Consider the following 22,182-nt stretch of genomic DNA (forward strand, 5'->3'; position numbering starts at 1 on the left):
TAAATTACAAACTCAATTCTACCTAGTTGCAAGAAAAAATATCTTCTAAGTAGTTACTGTGCAGAACAAACGTTTTAATTAACAGCAATTAGAAAGTTGGGAATCTTACTTTTATCAACATGGAGAAATTTCATTGATAAATAACAGTAGGTTAGAGAGCAATAACTTTTAACAAAAATTACATGAATTTTTCTGGAAGAGTGCTATAATATCATGGATATCCCACCCTTAATATACTTTGAGAAAAATTTCTTTGGTTGATCCCTGAAAAAAGAAAACTACATTATCCAACCCTGCGTAAGAGTTATGTTGTTAGGTCATGGTGAGAAATCAGAATTAAGAGTTTGAGATAATGAAAATTGTTTGATCTAACTTTCTCCTGCATAGTTCTTAAGGGAAATTATTTTTTGAAACTCTATAAGAGTTTTATAATACTGTTTAATAAATAAATTGGGGGTTTGTAGTTATTTTTTAATACTAATTCCTCAGCAACTACTGATAATCGAAAATTAAAAGGCTTGTTTGGTTTTAGATACGGATTACAATTTTTCTACAGAAATATTTTGACCTGTTTCTATTATAGTAATTGTTTAGCATCTTTAAATGTGATGAACATCATAAAATATGAATAGTGTTTTACAATAACTAGATCTTTCAGATGATATATTCACTCCACCTAACAGTTCATAAAAAGAAGTTAGAGAATACTTATTAAGAACAACATGAGCTTTTAATAAATATTACATTTTAAGACTACACAAATAAATGAAAAATAAAACAAAATTTTTTCTTTCAGTTCCAACCTACTTCTAAAATCAATCTCTTAAGACTTAAAAAAAGTAAATTCATAGATTTTAATGTGAAACTGTAATACACAGATACCTTAGAAGTCTTGTCTTTCAATGAGATTACACCAGATTCAATCATTTCATGGTACAAGTCATTTCCTTCACGTGTTCGTTCACCTACACCAGCAAATACTGAATAACCACCATGGGCCTTGGCTACATTGTTAATAAGTTCCATAATTAATACTGTTTTACCAACTCCGGCTCCACCAAACAATCCTAAAAAGATAAAAATTGTGAACAGTTAAAAAAAAAATCAATAAAGATTATACTATAGAAACTGGTCCAAAGACCAGTAATCTTAATTTACTCTACTCCGTTCCTTATCCTTCACCCTATTTTCTTTGAAGTTTCTATAGGAACTGTGCAAGCCCACGGGGTTCCATCAGTGATAACATACAGCATTATCTGCCCCAGACAAATCCAACCCCATGTCCATGCAATAACATCTACGCACACATCTGGGGCAGGCAACGACATCGTACTTCGGTACTTTCACTTAGGTCGGCAAACGGGAAAATTGTTTTTCTCAGGAGCTCCCTGCGGAGTACAGGATTGGTAGTCCTGAGCTATCCAAGCTGGTTGCGGTTGTGCTTCTCAGTTTCGCTGTTTGCAGTGGTGGCGGGGAGCATTATCGTGATCTGTTTTGCCAACGTTGGGTGGAGGGCAAACGGGGAGTTTCTGATTCCTCTTCTCACTTCTCAGTTGTGGAGGCAAGTTGAGGGTGGGCTGCTGTGAGCTTGCTCTCCCTAAGTCTTGCGCCGACTAGCATATGTCAGTCACTTCAGTCCTTGGCAGGAACTGCCCTGTGGGTGAGGGTATCAAAGCCCTTACTGCTACGTGTGAGCTCTGGGATGTCAGTATCATGGGTCAGGCAGTACGCGACTCCCTGGCCTGGGTTAAATTTGTGAGAGGTGGCTGACTGGGTGAACCCAGGCAGAATCAATAACCCAAGGCATGCCCAATCATTTCTCCACCCATACCTTACGACATATTGACCAACGAAGAATAGGGTTATGGATAATTCAACACCCACAGCTTTCATGGCAAAGGACCCACATAAAACCCCTCGGAGAGCCTCTGTCTTCGCTGGCAAAGACAAGGAAGGAAGAGCATAGAGTTGAGTAAGAAAGAAAATTCACTGTTTGGAAAAGACTGTTCGAACAAAGTTTCAATCGAAGAGTAGTGGACTCGCTCCAAAAATCAAGAAAAACGAAGGCAATTTTATGAAGACTAGCCTTTTGTGATAGCTTGAGATATCACAGAAGCCACTGGAGGTCCAGCAAAGGATCTTAAGAAAACTGCAGTTGGACTATTTGTAGAAGTCGTGATGTATAATCATCACAGTTAAAAATTGAAGTACTAGACGTTAAGGTCATGCTGAATGTTACATTAAATACCTCAAAAGGTGTTGTATGTATATTTATAAAATTGCAGCAAAGAAAATTACTGTCAGAATTACATGCTCAAGGAGTTGTTGCATGTCGACAACTGAATGCACAATGGAACAGAAGTTGTTCCCTCTGCATTGCACGTCCTGACTTTCAATAAACCGAAGTGTCTGGAAAAGATTACAGCAGAACTTCAAAGATAGGCTGTATATCCTATTATACAGACTCAGTTGCCATGCTTTTGATGTCAATGATTTGGACATACAGCAGTGAGATGTACCAGGAAACAAATCTGCGTCTGTGGTGAGTCATTGCATCCTAATGACCCATGCTGGGACCCACTTGTTAGGTCAATTGTCATGAATACCACTCTGCGAGATCTTCAAAATTGTCCTATTTACAAGGAAGAGGTAGCTATTCAGGAAGTCAATATAATATAAAAGATTAGCAACATGGAAGCTAGGAAGATTGTGCGTCAGCAAACACCAAAGGTTACATTATATGCGCAGGTTGCTGCAGCTCCTATAGCTTCAAAGGACATAACAAAAATAGCACCGGTCCTCTCAAATATGGTTGGACAAGTCATTAATCAAAAAATGAAGAGATGACCATCAAGAAGAAATAGTCCAAAGCAGATGCAGACGATTCCAAAGAAAAGAACTCCATAAAGTCAAACCTTGAGCCTACAACTAGTACACAATATAGTCAAATGAAGCAGTAACTGTGAGAGACTGAGCCAACTACATCTAAAATAAAAAAGTGCAGGTAGAAAAAATCCATCGAGAGATCTACAAAACTAGAAGTGAAAATACTGGAAAAGGAAAATTTTGAACAACCATTAATGAAATCTCCAAAAGCACAGAGGCCTTTAGCAGACAGGGCAAGAACTTCAGCCGTCCCACATGTTTCAGTGATGAGAGAATTCAGTCTAGACTGTGATGTACTTCTGACTGCACCAGCAAAGCACTGTTAATATGATGCCAGCAGCAGGAGATTCTCAACAACTTACAACAGAGGATGTGAAGACTCCATCTCAGAGACCTCGGGTACCTTGGAATTCAATGTAGAGGCCTTTAGGAAGATGGAAAAAAGAAGCAAAAAAAGATGGCCTAAAGGGAAACCAAGGCAACAGAATTGAAAAAGAGATTGATTATATGTTTCCATGAAGAATTTCATAATAAAAGGTGTATTTTTTTCATTTTTGATTAACTTGATAGTTTTGATATGTGTTTTTGATGTTGACCATATGATTAAATATGATTAAGTGACCATATGATTAAATGGCAAGGACCCTTTACACCCTTATTAAGAAGTTTTTTTTTTCAGTGCATTTTAATTTTTATCACTGTGAAGTGTTGTTTGATAGTTTTGACAAAGTTTCAAAAGAAATGGTTAAAAAGGTTTTAAAACAACAAGGACCCTTTACACCTTGTTATGTTGTGTTTTCAGGGTTTCAATAAACATTGACAACGTCTATAATTGACCAGTCCTCTATGTTCGTTATAGGGGAGGAAATCAGTCAAAATTATAATAAAAAATAAAAATTTACCAGAAAAATGCATTTTCCTTAACATTATTAAAATCTAAGCCAGACCTTTTCTTAGGTTTATTTTTGTAACGCAAGTTTATATTTCTTTGCTTAAAACTAAAAATATACGTATAACAAAACCAACACACATACCAATTTTTCCTCCCTTGGCATATGGAGCCAAAAGATCTACAACCTTAATTCCAGTAACCAAAATTTCTTGTTCAACACTCATGTCTACAAATTCTGGAGCATCTGCATGAATAGCAGCAAACTTATCGGTTGCAATAGGTCCCCTCTCATCAATAGGTTCACCTAAAAATTAATTGCCAAAATATTAATGTAAAATAACTGTATAATATTAATGTAAAATAAGTGTTTTTATATGCTAAAAAACCTTTTAATTAGAACCTCCACATAATTACTTATGCACAATTTCAAATACTCATTAACAAACCTGACAAAAGAAATGTGCAGTTACCTAAAACTGAAGTAGTTAAAATAAGAGTATTTAAAAAATTTATAAAATCAAGATTATTACCAATGACATTGATAATCCTGCCCAATGTTTCCACACCAACAGGTATTCTGATAGGATATCCAGAATCAAGAACTTCCTGACCTCGAATTAAACCTTCTGTACCATCCATAGCAATTGTTCGAACTGTATTCTCTCCTATTAAAACAAAAACCATCATGCGCATTAAGTGTTTATTACATTAAGTATTATAGCTGTCAATCATTAAAAATTCAATATTAATGAAACTTTTTTCAGGATTAGATAAAACTGTTATAGTCCACCAACTTAAAGGATATATATATATATGAATATATATATGAATACACTGATTATATTATTAAATGATGAAAGAATGAATGAACTGATAATTATATTGAAAAATCAATTTCAAGCGGTTTATATTAGTTTTATCTTCACTCAGGCTGCACCTTGAGTGGGGCTCTCCCCAACAATTCAGATGTCTGTTTTGAAAACTTAACATTACACCAGGTTGTGGGTATTTGACAGAGCAAAGGATTTAACGGCCTTGAAGACTTAGAAAAATTCATAGTATGCAAAGATCAGCTCCCCATCAGTTCATACTGGCAGTGAAAGGGGATTCTGGCTAAACTCTACTACTATACCCTAGTACATTTGTTTTCAAAGTGGGCGATAATGCCTCCTTATAGGCATTCAGGGGGGGGGGGGGCGGTAGGAAGGCTCACAGAAAATTGGAGACGTTCAGGTGGTCTAGTAAGGCAATGGTTGATCAAAAAAAGGGCAAAAATGATGTTTTCCTGATATTTCAAACTAATCTTTTCAGTAAACTGCATTAAAATCGTTTAAAACCTTAAGGCTTTAACTTTACTTTCTTTTTTTGTGTCTGATTTTTCTGAACTGAAATGCTGCATTGTAAGCATGTACCACCTGATCTCAGCTTAATCCAAGATCATGTTACACTGTCAATCATTATAGATTTCAATATATCAGCACAAAATGAAAAAAACAAAAACGCTAAATTAAAGAACACAATTTGTCATTAAAGCTAGATCAAAATCCTTTAATCTCCGTATTTATTTATATCAATATTTATTTCCATATTTATTTGTTGCTTAGCTCTGGAAATATACAGGGCATTAAAGACAAATGTGGCCTTCACTCTTTTAAAGTGGAATATTATACAAAAAAAAAAAAGAAAAAAAAAAAGGCTAAAGTTTTAAGCTTTCAAACAATTTTAATGCAGTTTACTGAAAAAATTTGTTTTCCTCATGTGCTCAATCAAACATGAAGACCAAATTTGTAAATTTTTTGTACTCTCATATTTTTTTAATTTGAAGATTTGAAATCTGAAATGCACTGTCAAAAAGTAGTGTCAAACTTTAATTAATTTTTTTATTCGTCTCTCTAAGCCCCTTGGATTGCGAAGTTAAAACAGTTTGAATACAATCATTTTTATCATAATATATATGTGTCACTATTTTTTTTGTACCAGTGTATAATTTAGCAATAGTACAAAACAGATTTATATATATATATATTTATTATTATTAATATTATTTATATTATTATAGATTATGATTAAGATTATATTATTATAGATTTATATTATTTTTATATTATACTGACGCAAGTTCAAACTTTTTTTTTCTGTGTAGCAGTCACCAAAATGTGTCATTTCGATGACTACTTATAATAAATATGTCAAAAGAAATGAGTATTTATTATATACAAAGTATTATTCAATTATCAATGAAGATAAAGCGACAGGAAATAACATGTACAACATAATATAAAATTGAAGTAGAAAAAATTAACATATTTTTAATTTTCAAATAAGAATTACACAAACCAATTATCGGATAATATGTGTTTATACCAAATTACAGCTTACATCATCCTGCTTAAAATACTTATTCCTGTTGGTATATATTGCATTTCAAACCTAAATAAAGGAAGTAATTGTTTCTTTTATTTTCATTGTGTTTTTCAGTGGCTTCCAAGCAAGACTATGATGAACTGAGCTTGTACAATCTCATTGTTAAAAAAGGCAAACCACACACTATTGGGGAAGATTTAGTTTTACTGGCAGTAAAATAGTAAAGTATATCCGCCTTGCTCCATAAACCAGTGGCAGATATCCAAAAAATTCCTTTGGCAATAGTTCTATGCAAAGACACATTTTGATGAGATGGCTGAAAATATCGAACAATTATTATGAAAGTAGCTTCTGGAAGAAAATCTGTGGTATTTTGACTGCCAATACATTTAATACATCATGAAACAACTGACAAATAAATCACATTAATTATGATGAAACCCGACATAGTATCAATATCCTATAAAAAAAATGTATGGCTCATTTCTAAAATATACATTATCTACAATTGTATTTATTTAATTTAGCGCATAAAATCATACAAAGTTTGTGTACAGAGTACCATATTTTTAACATTAAGGCTTAACAAATAAGTTTTAATTTTAACATTAAGTTATATAACAAATTGAATAAAATCAGTGTGAATGAAAAAATTTACAAAGGGTAATAAGTTGGGAAAGTAGACTCTTAGAAGTAATCTCAGTTCCTGGGATTACTTGAAGCACTTAGATGAATGAAGCAATGTACAGCAAGCACGTCTGGAACTTTATTTTTTAAGTATGCTATAAAGCCTTTGTGACACCCTTTCATAGCTGGAGCGCCTCAGTAGAAATTGAATAAATTCTTCAAAAGAATTTCCTTTTTGTTACAAAATGTTTCCAGTGTATTTATACGGTTTCTGCCTTTGCATCTGTCTGTAAATTTCTAGCAAATAATAGTTGTTCTTTGGTCAATCCATATTAAGACATACAGGTCATGAAACCCATGGTCTTAGAATGACATGAACATTTTTTTTATTACTTTTATTTGCCAAGCTTATTAGCGATGTAAAATTTTATTTTGATATCTTAAATTCATTTTAAGTTATTAATTTTTTAAATCTGTTAAAAAATACATTGTTGTTTCTGAGGCTTTTAGCAATTATGAAGTTGATTTAGTAAAAAACTTAGTTTCATCATATCACAATGGTTTTTTCACTAAAAATTTCAGAAAAATATACATTAAATAATCTTTTAATTGCCGCAGTAAATATTAGCTCAAACCTGGATTTTATCATTTTATTGAAGAAAAAACAAAATTTAAAAATTGTATTTAATTAAAAGGCACTACAATAACCAAAGTATTTTTTTATATAATCCTAAAGTATGAGCTACTGTGAAAGGTAGTCACAAATTGACTTACAATAGATATTCAGTATTGCATATTTTACTGTTTACTGAACAGCAAATAACACTGATATCAGAACTGGATGTACTGAAACAAAAAATATCTATACTTTTCATAAAACCAAGTATTTAGATAAATATTTTCATATTAATGGGAAAAGTTGCTCTCCGACCTATTTAGTTGTCACACTACACTGGTTAAGAAATCTCTTCGAGAAATATCCTTGACACTTTCAACAAGCAATCCAAATTTAAAATTAATTCCTGGCAGAGCACTGTCTATAAAATGCTTTAACAAAATACAAAAACCACAAGATGATACAGAAAGTGAACCGAAATTACAAGATATGTTTGAGCCTCAATGTGTTATAGGCAAGCTAGTGAACAAAACTTGTTCAGCACTTGGCATTTCCTCTGTTAAGGTTCAAAAATTATAGAGCTGCGTAAAGAATAGAATTTAAAAAAATAAAGTTACAAAGATAGCCGAGCTAGTGAACAAAACTTGTTCAGCACTTGGCATTTCCTCTGTTAAGGTTCAAAAATTATAGAGCTGCGTAAAGAATAGAATTTTAAAAAATAAAGTTACAAAGATAGCCGAGTCAGTTACCAGTAAATTAAAAGATTCCTTTGATTTACATATTTCTTATTTTTAAATAAGAAATATATGAAGAATATAGTAGGGAATATGAAATATTAATCATTAAAATAAAGGATAAAATGAAACAGTTACCCAGGAAAACATTTTTTAAGTTTATTACCAAGCAGGTGAAGCATTCAAAAAATTCAAAATGAGTTTAGTATTATCAGTATTTAGCCAGTCAATCTAAACAATTGGTTAAGACAAGTGGAAATTCGCCACAAATCAGTAAAAAGAACCTGTAATGTAATTGATGAAAATGTTATTAAATGTGTCCATGATTTTTACCAGAATGATGCCAGGCAAAAAAGATTGCGTCTAAGAAAAACTGACAGGAAGACAATTAATATTCAAAAAAGCTTATGTAACTTAAAAGAAATGTACACAGTCGTCAAAGAAAAACAATTTAAAAATTGGTTTTTCAAAATTTGCTGATTAAGACCTAAATTTTGTGTGTTCTCTCTCTCTCTCTCTCTCTCTCTCTCTGTGTGTGTGTGTATGTGTGTCACCCACCAAAATGTAAAACTCTTATAAAATTCTCCTTTCAACCATGCTATACAAAATGAAACTTGCATGATGTAACAGTGGGAAAAATGTCCAGGCACTAATGAAGTGCTCAGATTACTGCAAGAGCTGGATTATTTTGATTCTGAAATTATTTTCAAACAGCGGTTTCTGTTGACCATTGTGAACTAACTACTCAAATTCTTCAATTTCAAGAGTACTTAAACATACTGAAAATTTAAATAATCTAAAAAGGCATCATTTGTCGCAAAAAAACAAGTTAATTTCCTCAAAATTAAAAAGGAAAACTTGTTGGAGGGTGAATGTATTGTAATAGGAGACTTCACTCAAAATTTTCCTTTTTATGATACAGGATGAAGTCCAATCATATCAGTGGTCAAAAACTTATGCCACAGTACATCCATTTCTCACATATTTTAACAAAGAAGGAAAATTACGAAGCCAAAGCTACTGAAGCACAATACTACTTCATTCTTCTCCTTCCAAAAACAAGTAATATACTGTTACCAAATGTTAAACAATTTTTTTATTTTTCTGATGGCTCCTCAGCCCAGTTTAAAGATAAAAAAAATTCATAAATTTGTGCTACACCATCAAGATTTCGAAATTTCAGCTGAATGGCATTTTTTGCCTCATACCATGGAAAAGGACCATATGATGATAATGGTGGAACTGTAAAAAGGGTTGTGATTAAAGTTAAGCCTTCAAAGGACATCCAACAATCAAAGTTTTACATCTTCTGAAATGTACAATTATTGCAAAGACAATATTAAAAATATAAAATTTATTTTCTGCACTAATAAAGAAGTTCAAAACACTGAAGAACATCTCAGTTCTCATTATCAAAACTGTTCCAGAAACAAGAACCTTTCACAGTTATGTTCCTACAAGTCAGAAATGTATTCTGAAAGTCTGGGTAACCTCTGAAATCAGAAACATTTACATTAATATCAGCACACAAGGACATTAGGTGTTTCTGATTGCTTTATAGGTTACCAAAGCCAAAATGTAAAAATTATGTTTGCTGCATATACGATGGCAACTGGTGAAGTCAAAATACATGAAAACCAAGAGGAATATCAAATACACTTTTTCCATCCACAGGGTACTTCACTCAAGAAATCGTTGAGGGATAATCAAACATGGGCTCAAGTGAAAAATATTTTAAAGATTCTCATGCCTTCAGAGCTTTTTCTATCAACTACTGAGATAGGACACAACATTACACCTAAGATGAATAAGGACTTACCTACTCAAAAAAAAAAAAAAATAATGGCAGTAGGTTTATTCGTAACTTCAATTAACAGGAGTAATATAAGGTAAAAGTGAATTGAACAACCTGTTAATGTATTTGAATTGTTTATCATTTTGTAATGATAAACATTCTAATAAGTCTAGTTGTAATTATTATAATATGAAAAAATACATAAAATCAGTATTTTTGGATATGTTGTTTAAGTTAAGCAATGGTGTTTTTACTGATGTTGACTTCCATTACTCGTCTACCCCTTAAAATAAATTTTATATGGTTACAGTTTTATAAGTGCATAAGTACTTACTGTTGTAGACATTTCAGATTTTTGCCACCTGTCCCACATGTGGTTTTTGGCCCCTAAAAATGAGAAATCTTCAAAATCTTACAATTTGGCAGCCATTTTTTTAATGAAGGACATTCAGTAACAGTCCAATTTTTTTTTTATTAGTACTATTAGTACGTATGAGTTAAAAGGTATAAAAAGACCAGCTTTACCCTAAGCCCTTCATTATCTTGGGCCCAAAATTTGAAAAAATTTGTAAACATAACTTCAGTAAACATTACAAGATTTGGTTATGTAACAAACTGAATTTTGAATACAATATGATGAAGTTCCATCTTTACACTTCCCAAAAAGCCCTTTTTGACTCTGTATGATGTAAAATAAGAATGCTACACAGCACATGGAAAAAGCGACAAAAATGGCTCTTTTTATTTGTTGACGAGTTACGAAATAGTCTCTATTATTCAGAAAAAAGTTTTTTGGCCACTACAAGGTGGGTAGTTATAAAACCAAATTTCATAAAAATCAATAACAGTGATGCACTGATCATTTGTTAGAATTAAAATGGAACACCCCTTCAATAAAAATATATACAAATATGATTAAATGAGTTTTAATTGCTCTCATTTAAAATGTCAATTTCAACTCAAATAGGGTATGCCATTAAAAACAATAATGGCAATTGCTGTTTTTAAGAGCGCAAACACCAATTGTAATTATTATTTTTAACAGATGGTAAATTTAAAAATTTTGGGGGCGCTAGAAAACATTTGATTCTCATTGTGGGCAGTATTTGAATTCGTACATTCAAATACTCCAAGTAAAATTCTTTTAGGAAGGACATTTACACTGTCAAGGATGTATAGTTCATGCAAAAATATAGTTCCCTGAATGCTATCACTTTCATTCCTATTTCAATTAATTTACCTTCTGTTTTAATTATGTGCAGATTATGTGGTTAATAATTAAAAAACATGTAGTGGAAAATTACAGTAGAAGAAACACTTTTCTATTTTTTGGGTAAATTTTCTGATAAATCCCAGCAAAAAATGTAATCGAGAACTCAACTGAGTAACAATTTTATCTTAAATAAAGAAAACAACAGACAAATCAATTTTAACAACAGAGGTAATGAAGGATATTCAAGCAATCCTTGAAGCATTCTAAGATATTTTTTTAGGCTCCACTGCAAGGAGAATGTTGGAAAATTTTACCCACTGCAAATTAAATTTGATAAATTGGAATAACCAACTATTGCATACTACTAATTTTTTTAACTTCACAGGATTTGTCTATCATTTTAGTGCTAAGATAGCTGTAAAAAAAAGTAGCTGAAAGTTATCTATAGAATTATAGGTGGCATAAAAATTGGTTGTCTGATAAAGCCTGTTTCACAATTTCAATAAAAACTTACTTAAGTGAAAGTAGAAATAGTACATATATTTTCCACAAATGTCACTAAGATCTTCCAATATCACTAAATTTAAATGAATAATAAATAAAATACACTATAAAATAAACAAAATTACTGCATCACGTAACATCTTTTATCAACATACCCAAATGCTGAGCGACCTCAAGAACCAGTCTTGGTGATCTATTCTGGACTTCCAGGGCATTTAGAATAGAAGGTAGATTCTCATCAAACTGCACATCTACAACTGCACCAATTACAGCCACGATCTTACCCTTAGCTCCCTTTCCAGCTGAGGGTTTTGCCTGAGCAGCAGTTGCATAAGCTAGAAAAAAATTAGTCATCTTAAAATTTAAGAAGTACCTAGAAATTTAATTTTTTGTAAACATAAATTCACTAAAAGAAGATATGATTACTGAATTTCTATCAGATTCATTATATATGCCCAAGCTGCTTCATTTTTTTATCAGAAATCTACAAAAACCATTCATGTTATAACTTTATGTTAATGACATATTTCAAGAGTAAAATTTTCACCATTAAATATATACACCCAATAGTAAAACGCTTATCCAAAACATATATTTAGATAAAAGAAATGAAGTTGAGTTTTACAGATCTTTTTTAGCTACCAATAAAAGCTAAGCAGTTCTTACGATCGGCAAAATTAATAACAGAACAAAAAGATGAATGAATTATTCACTGGAATTTAAATATGTATGAATTTGCAAAATAGAAATCACCCAGAAGAGTAAGTTAAGTATAAAAGTCAATTTTTTATGGAGTTGTATGGTTTCAACAAAAGGAAAATGTAGAGGAATATTACACTGGTGGATGTAGTAGGGAATTTTGAATTAGGCACATATAGGAAATAGTAAGAATTTACAATGATCTACAGTAATGTGGAAATGGACTCTGTATGGAAGGAGGAATATAAAGACCAACAATTTTAAGTAAAAAAATTACTTTCAAAATAATTGTTAATATAACAAAAGCCATGAGAAATTGACTCCTTACTCATCATTCGTTTTCAATGAACATTCTTACTAATGGTGATATCTAACATGAAAGTGATTTCTTATGTGAAAATGGCAATTTTCTCTCCTAACAACTCCTAGTAAAAGAATATTAACAAAATGATCTAAGTCTTAAAAATACATAACACTTCTTTCTAGGTCTCGACTTTTTTGTGGTTATTAACAGGAATTCAGGAGTAAAGGGAAATAATTTGGTAATCAATTCTAGAAGTTTGAAATAAGGCAAAAAAAATTCAGATAAACATATATATATATATATATATATATATATATATATATATATATATATAAATCCTTTGTTATTGAGTTAAGGCCAGTGAAAACTTTTGCCGAGATTTCAGTACCCTTTGTGAAATAAGTCATACTGAAATTTTTAAGGAGTTATAAAAGGAATAAATTTGATAGTTTATGATTTTTGACCTGAAAAATTGAAAAGTCCCAGAACTATACCTCCCATAATTTTATATCAAATACCAAACATAAAACTGAAAAATCTGGTGATAAACATCTTATTTTAGGTTTGACGTACAATAACTTTGTTTAACAAATAATAAATGCATATATTTTATTATCAAGACTTGTAGAAAATATAATTCTGACAAAATTGATGTAACAAAAAAAAGAAAAAAATTAACTTTTATTATCAAAAACAAAATAATCAGAACAGAAAAATGTTATGAATCTGAAAAAAATAAAAAACCAGAAGTTCTCAGTAAAATAAATTTAAACTCACTGTGGTTTACAATGTATTAATTTACAATAAACATTTAAAAATGCCACCACCATTGACATCTGCACACTTTTCAACTCTGATATCCTTACATTCCTTGATTAAGGCAGCAGCATTGTGAATGCAAGCAACCAGTTCACCAGATATCTACTTTTTGTTTTGTATATCTAGCAATTCACCTACCTCAAGAGAATCTTGGTGGCCAATTTACCAGTCCTCTACATCGAATCCATTTACCAGTAAATTTTTCATCCAAGAATTGTCTCGCGCACACGCACACACTACTTCGTTCATAAAATGTGTTAGGGGTCCATGAAGTTGATAGTACATCATTCATTTTGCAAACAAGAAATTTTCTTAACACTATACGAATTAATTATTTTTAAATTCTAGATACGTCTCCCCGTGACATGTTCTAGAACAAAAAGGCCTATTAATTGGTTGTCTATCATGACACACCACCGTTTACCGAAAATCACTGCTGGAAGTTCAACCACATAAAGTGGTTTTTGTTCAGACCACTGATGTGAATTCCATGTTTATGTTATGGCTAAAAGTACTCGTCCAAAAAAAGATATGAACAAAATTAAGTAGTAATTGTTGTTAACCCACTGAAAAAACAGCAGTTGTCTGGCATGGCCACAAAGCTGGAGGTGTTGAACTTTCCGAACATGATAAGGATGCAGTCAGTGAGACTGTAGTAATGTTTTTGGGTGCTCGCTGTAGGGCTAAGTTGTACCACCTAAGTATGTTTTCCCTTTCATCACAATGTACCACTTAATGTTCAGATGAAACATGTGCTGGGAAGTATACCATTCTCACAAAGATAAGTTAAAAATTCTACAAAATACTTAACAGTTTGCAACTACTTGTCCAGGATACCTGTCTCTCTACTTCCAATTCTGCTGGAATAGAATTTGGAACAACTTGTCCACGATACCTACAGTATACTTCCACCTCAGCAGGTGGAATTCCATCGTAAAAGCCATACATAAAATTTTTATCAGCATATTCTATACAAGTGAGGACACTACATTTTGAAAACAAAGAATACAAACCACTATTACACTTTTTTAGATTCAGATTCAATTGGAAAGCTGCACGTACAGTTTAAAGTACAACACAAAAACACTACTTAAATCTATTCTCAAAAGTAATTAAACACAATCAAAATTATGTCAAAAACAGCTAAACCACCTTACATTTATTAACACCCAACTACAATTTTATGACAAAAATGAATAGTATTCAAAATATTTTTGAAGCATACCTAATTTTGGAATTAGTGAGGTTCGGTGGGAAGAGGAAGGCGACTTTTGGTCAGGTGATTTTAGAATAATTAACTCGGCTTCAAATAATGGGCAGGCAGGAGTAGGTTTCATCATAATGAACAAGAAGATAGGGAAGAGAGTAGAGTATTTCAAAACGCATAGCGATAGAATCATTGTAATAAGTATAAAAATCAAAACCTAAACAGACAACGATTGTTAACGTCTATATGCCTACAAGCGCCCATGATGATGAGGTAGAGTGTGTATACGAAGAGATTGATGAAGCAATTAAACATGTAAAAGGAGATGAAAATTTAATAATAGTTGGAGATTGGAATGCAAGCATTGGAAAGGGCAAGGAAGGAAATATAGTGGGGGAATACATGCTGGGCAAAAGGAATGAAAGATGGGACCCGACTTACAGAGTTTTGCACAAAGTATAATTTAGTAATTGCCAACACCCAATTTAAAAATCATAATAGAAGAATATACACTTGGAAAAAGCCAGGCGATACTGCAAGGTATCAGATAGATTATATCATGGTTAAGCAAAGATTTAGAAATAAACTCGTTGACTGCAAAACTTACCCTGGAGCAGACATTGATAGCGACCATAGTTTGGTGATAATGAAATGTAGATTGGGGTTTAAAAACCTGAAGAAAAGGTGTCAGATGAATCGGTGGAATTTAGAGAAGCTTGAGGAAGAGGAGGTAAAGAAGATTTTTGAGGAGGACGTCACAAGAGGTCTGAGTAAAAAAGATAAGGTAGAAAATGTAGAAGAAGAATGGGAGAATGTTAAAAAGGAAATTTTGTAAATCAGCAGAAGCAAACTTAGGCGGAATAAAGAGAACTGGTAGAAAACCTTGGGTTTCAGACGATATATTGCAGCTGATGGATGAATGTAGAAAATATAAGAATGCTAGTGATGAATAAAAGTAAAAGGAACTATCGGCAATTAAGAAATGCTATAAACAGGATGTGCAAACCGGCGAACGAAGAGTGGATTAAAGAAAAGTGTTCAGAAGTGGAAAGATAAATGAACATTGGTAAAATAGATGGAGCATACAGGAAAGTTAAGGAAAATTTTGGGGTACATAAAGTAAAATCTAATAATGTGTTAGACAAAAATGGTACACCAATATATAATACGAAAGGTAAAGTCGATAGATGGATGGAATATATTGAAGAGTTATACGGAGGAAATGAATTAGAAAATTGTGTTACAGAGGAAGTTGAGGAGGATGAAATGGGAGAAACAATACTGAGATCTGAATTTAAGAGCATTAAAAGATTTAAATGGCAGAAAGGCTCCTGGAATAGACGGAATACCTGTAGAATTACTGCGCAGTGCAGGTGAGGAAGCGATTGATAGATTATACAAACTGGTGTGTAATATTTTTGAAAAAGGGGAATTTCCGTCAGACTTCAAAAAAAGTGTTATAGTCCTGATACCAAAGAAAAGCAAGGGCAGATAAATGTGAAGAATACAGAACAATTAGTTTTACCAGTCATGCATCAAAAATCTTAACTAGAATCTTATACAGAAGAATTGAGAGGAGAGTGGAAGAAGTGTTAGGAGAAGACCAATTTGGTTTCAGGAAAAGTATAGGGACAAGGGAACCAATTTTAGGCCTCAGATTAATAGTAGAAGGAAGATTAAAGAAAAACAAACCAACATACTTGGCGTTTATAGACCTAGAAAAGGCATTTGATAACGTAGACTGGAATAAAATGTTGAGCATTTTAAAAAAATTAGGGTTCAAATACAGAGATAGAAGAACAATTGCTAACATGTACAGGAACCAAACAGCAACAGTAACAATTGAAGAACATAAGAAAGAAGCCGTAACAAGAAAGGTTGTCTGACAAGGATGTTCCCTATCTCCGTTACTTTTTAATCTTTACATGGAACTAGCAGTTAATGATGTTAAAGAACAATTTAGATTCGGAGTAACAGTACAAGATGAAAAGATAAAGATGCTACGATTTGCTGATGATATAGTAATTCTAGCAGAGAGTAAAAAGGATTTAGAAGAAACAATGAACGGCATAGATGAAGTCCTACGCAAGAACTATTGCATGAAAATAAACAAGAACAAAACAAAAGTAATGAAATGTAGTAGAAATAACAAAGATGGACCGCTGAATGTGAAAATAGGAGGAGAAAGGATTATGGAGGTAGAAGAATTTTGTTATTTGGGAAGTAGAATTACTAAAGATGGACGAAGCAGGAGCGATATAAAATGCCGAATAGCACAAGCTAAACGAGCCTTCAGTAAGAAATATAATTTGTTTACATCAAAAATTAATTTAAATGTCAGGAAAAGATTTTTGAAAGTGTATGTTTGGAGTGTCGCCGTATATGGAAGTGAAACTTGGACAAACGGAGTATCTGAGAAGAAAAGATTAGAACCTTTTGAAATGTGGTGCTATAGGAGAATGTTAAAAATCAGATGGGTGGATAAAGTGACAAATGAAGAGGTATTGTGGCAAATAGATGAAGAAAGAAGCATTTGGAAAAATATAGTTAAAAGCAGAGACAGACTTATAGGCCACATACTAAGGCATCCTGGAATAGTCTCGCTTTAATATTGGAAGGACAGGTAGAAGGGAAAAATTGTGTAGGCAGGCCACGTTTGGAATATGTAAAACAAATTGTTAGGGATGTAGGATGTAGAGGGTATACTGAAATGAAACGACTAGCACTAGATAGGGAATCTTGGAGAGCAGCATCAAATCAGTCAAAATGACTTAAGACAAAAAAAAACCTAATTTTGTAAAGTTTTAAATGCATTGTACTAAAAAGAGCTGTTTTTAATTTTTACAGATTCATAACATTTTTGTTATTTTTTTAATGGTTTCAATAATAAAATGTTACTATTTTTTTCATACACTAAGTTCTGGAACCTGTTTTATCTGATTTTTCATGTCAAATAAGAAGCTGTCAAGTTCACACCCTTATATAATTCCTTAAAATTTCAATATGACTAGCCATAACCTGAAAGCATTTTCAGACAAATGTCTGTATGAACGTTTTCCATGTTTCAAGCTCTATAATCAATTTACAAATTATTCCCTTTCCTCCTGAAATACCCTGAATGGGGGGAACCCTAAGTAAATAAATTTTAAAATTAACAAAAGAGATGCCTTATCCTTGTTTTTACTAATCCTTTACTTCAGCACGTAAGCAAGCATCTGATGACAGTTAATTCAATAAATACAGTGTTCAACTTAAAAAGAACCCTATATCACTAAATAATTTATGTTAAAATCAATATTTTTGTTAAAATTCATTTGTTGTTGGTGTGTAACCATTATAAATTCTGACCTAAATTTAAAATTAAATTGGGTTATGCAAATTTGCGAATTCATTTGTATTTTACTTTATATTAAACTATTTTGTTATATGGATTTTTTATATGTCAACAGACTATATATTTGTTAAAACATAAAAAGTTAAATTAATAGCAGTATGATTAATTTGTTATTAAATTCTTTCTTAAAATAGAATTTTAATTAACATTACATCATACTGGAAAAATGTACTAACATTTTCTATACGAAGAGAGTTACGTTTGTGTGAATACACATACTTCAACAATTTGGAGAAATAGTGGTGGGGTTAGACCTGTGACACCAACACAAAGCGTCAGTTATATGCATAATTTTGTCTTGGCAAGTTGTGTGTAGTGAACATTTATATAAAAAAAAAAGGCTGATCATGAATTATAAGGAACACAGGTATGAGAATTTTTAATAAAAGGCCACTCCATAAGAAACATTCTTTGATCTACTAGAGGATTTCTTACTTTGTCAATTTTTTAAAGATAATTCTAAAAATATTATTAAAATTGTAACATGTTAAAATGGCAAAACTAATCGTAAAATTATAATTAAGACTAATCCTGGATTGGTCAATTCTTTAGTATCATATGTATTAGTAAGATGTTTTGTTAACTTTTGATGTGTACAAGTAGTTATGTAATAGCGGTTCTATGAGCGCACCTAAGTAGACAACTGAGTCAAATGTGTTTATCATTTTCTTTATTTTTATAAATAATGTATCATTCATCGCTGTTAGTAATATTTTTTCATGTAATGAGCTTTTGCAATTTTTTTTGTTAAATTTGTGAGAACATATGCAGCATAGACCTAGTACATTATTTCACAAATCCCAACCATAGTAAGTACTTTTGAAATTATAAATTAAAATTTTTTTGTTATTAAAAAGTTTTACAATTTGATATAAGATAACGAACCAGAAGCTTACAGGTGTGAGATGGGTAAAATAACATGGAAGACATTGATACAACAAGAAGATGGTGGTGCAGTGGGGAGGACTGTTTATTGCCGACACATTTAAGTACGACCAGTCCATGTCAAGCATTAGCTTTTGAAAACTGGTATGTAATCATATGTTATTTGTTAAAATGCAGTTTAACTTGAAGAACGTGTATTCATGATGGTGTATTAATGAAATCTCATGTTGTATATTGATGAAAGTTCTGGGAGAAATTTGAAAAGCACCAGTGAAAATATTATAAGTTAGTTAAAAAATTTGAGAAACAGGTTTGATGTTATACCACAGATCAGATTAACAACAACATAGGTCATACAAGACATTAAAGCAACAGTTACAAGATCTTATAAATTTTTACAAGACTGAGCCAGATGTTATCTGTATCGAATGCAGGTTTTCCATGAGCAAGATAATGCTGATAATCCAGCAAAATCCATAAAATGATTCACTACTGTCAATGGTTCAAGAACTTCATTACAGGCAACACTGGCATTTTGGATCATATTTTTCACATAAGAACCACGGTTTCACCTTTGTGGGTATGTATGTATATATATAGTCACTACTGGACCTGGGGTACTGAAAACCCACACATTCCTTTGAATCTCCCCTACATCCACATAAAATAAGTGTATGGTGTGCAATTTGAAGGCGATGAATATTAAGAGCCTTGCACTTGTCTTTTGAAAAATGTGGATAGCCAAGAAAAATTATCAAACAATTCATTGCCTTACTGCAAAAGGATGAATGTGACTGCTGGTTGCATCAAGACTGCACCACCTGGACAACAAGCAAATGCTGCAGGATTTTTTCAGTGGAAAAATAATTTCTAAAGGATTGTGATCTGGCCAGTCCAGAGTTCTTTTTGTGCGTTTACTTTAAAGAAATTGTTTGTAGGAGCAATTCACACATCTTGCAGGAATTGACATTAGCAGTGCCACCCAGGAAATAAGACAGGTTACAGCTAACAAGAGTAACCAGGAACATGTCAAACATATAGACAAGTGCATAGAAGTGGATGGATTAATTGTTTGTAGGAGCAATTTACACATCTTGCAGGAATTGACATTAGCAGTGCCACCCAGGAAATAAGACAGGTTACAGCTAACAAGAGTAACCAGGAACATGTCAAACATATAGACAAGTGCATAGAAGTGGATGGATTCATTTTCAACACCTATAAATTATTAGGTGAATCTTTGCTAATAAACTATTATTTATAAACTAAACTAAGTGATGGGGCATTTTTTAAGTTGAACACCCTATATATTAGGTCAACATATTAGTTGACTCAGTAGTAATTACTTTTATCAGAACTTTTATAATTACATTTTTTAATTACAACAATTTTATTGTAATTTAATAATTACAACTTTTTAATTCTCATTTTTATATAATTGTAAAATATAATCACTGCGTAGTAAGATTGTGGTAATGACATATTAGACAATTTTAATCCATGTTTATTTCAAATCTAGTCAGCCCATTTTTTTTTTTGTATTTATCTTGTAATGGCAGCACATTATATAGGCAAGCATTTTCCAAGTACTTCAAAGTATATTTAAATAAAAAACTTTTGATCCTTTTTTTTAGAAGGGATTTAAATGAACTATATAACTTTACTTTTTTATAAAAGCATGAAAATATAATAAATATTGTCAGAAACACCAAACAACATAAAATTCATGAAAAATTCTTCCAACAAGAACCTGAACAGCTCAATTACCACAAACAAACAAAAAACTAATTACCTCTATAGCTAATCTTATGTGTGGCCTATGAAAAGTTAGGTAGTATTTTTTAATGCAACAAAGCATCAACTGGAGAAAATTAGAAAAAACAGTACCACCTTTCAGCTGCTACAGACATTAGTCAAGGGCAATTAAATCATTATGATATAATTTCCCCCCTATTACTGTGGTCTCTCACTGCTTGCTTGTTTCTGCTTTTAATAACATATACTAAAGATCTTATACAATCACATACCACACTATCAACTTTCATTTGCAGTACTAGCTAATAATAAAATTTTCAATATTCCAGGAGAATCAGTTTTTAACATAAATTACTTGAAAATAATGGTTATGTGACTAAATCTTACTATTCAGTCATTATAATTTAAGTAATCTTTAATTTAAACTTTAAATTTTAATTACACATTAAAAAATTACAAAGAGATTTATATTTTATCCTGAAGAAGTAGTCCCTCCACATGTTTTACAGCAAAATGGATTAATTAATTTAAAGAGTACACATACTTCAATTAAGAGGGTAAACATTCATGTCAGCAAAAACCTAATTCTCTAGGACACTATTGCATTTTTATTCTTTCTTAAGTAAAATACATTTTGAAATAATATTATACTAAAACTTAATAGTTTGTTAATTAATGTCATTGAAGAGCACTTTTAGAGGCAAAAAGGAATGAATCCCTAATGCCTCTACATTATATATACAGCTACATATTTTGAAAAAGGAATGAATAAACTTGCAATACTTCAATTTTCATAAATTTAGGAGGCCAGAGGAGGTAAAATTCTTGTATTATTTGATATTTCTATTTTTTCTGAAGGCAGCATTTGAAAAAAAAAAATGTTAATATTACAAAATCAAATTTATTTTATGGCAATAAAGCAAGGGCTATCAGTAGTTACAATTTCCTCAGCTCTGGTAACAGAATGATTCTCTTATCTCATGGAATCAAGAGTTATGAGTTTGGGAGAGATGAGTTCAAGAAAGATAAAAAAAAAAAAGGAAAAGAAAAAATCAAACATCTAACTGAAAATAATACAAATCAACCAAATTACCAAATTTTAAGACAGAGTCTTAAAATCAGACTATCATACTGCTATGAAGGGAGTACACATCAAAGGAAATGACAATTTAGAGTTTACAACAGGGAGGGAGGGGTTATGTAATTTTACATAGCCTATCGCACAGAAAGTTATAATACTGTAAGAATTTTTTATATCTGTTCAATATTTTTTTATTAACCCATACTTACAGCAAACAAACTTGTGCATGTATTATAAGCAATTACCAAGCACAGTAGTAATAGAAATATATGTGAATAAACATAATGATGGCAGATATGCAAATATTATATAACACCATAATTAAGCACTCATAATACACACAAAATGGCCCTCAGTGTGTAAGAATAAGGCTAGTCTCATAATACGTGTATGTGATAGTAATATTG

General features: G+C 31.6%; 1 protein-coding gene across 1 annotated transcript in view; it reads right to left on the bottom strand.

Moving 5' to 3' along the window:
• ATPsynbeta (ATP synthase, beta subunit) overlaps nucleotides 1–22,182 on the bottom strand; it is a 48,034-nt gene that overhangs the window by 11,745 nt on the left and 14,107 nt on the right. Inside the window, exons 2-5 of the mRNA XM_075366431.1 lie at nucleotides 11,787–11,966; nucleotides 4,309–4,443; nucleotides 3,921–4,082; nucleotides 883–1,067 (exon numbers count right to left, since the gene is read on the bottom strand). Of these exons, the coding sequence (XP_075222546.1) occupies nucleotides 883–1,067; nucleotides 3,921–4,082; nucleotides 4,309–4,443; nucleotides 11,787–11,966 (662 nt within the window). The remainder of the gene's footprint in view (nucleotides 1–882; nucleotides 1,068–3,920; nucleotides 4,083–4,308; nucleotides 4,444–11,786; nucleotides 11,967–22,182) is intronic.

Source organism: Lycorma delicatula, chromosome 1 (genome assembly GCF_047948215.1).
Source record: "Lycorma delicatula isolate Av1 chromosome 1, ASM4794821v1, whole genome shotgun sequence".
Classification (NCBI taxonomy): Eukaryota; Metazoa; Arthropoda; class Insecta; order Hemiptera; family Fulgoridae; genus Lycorma; species Lycorma delicatula.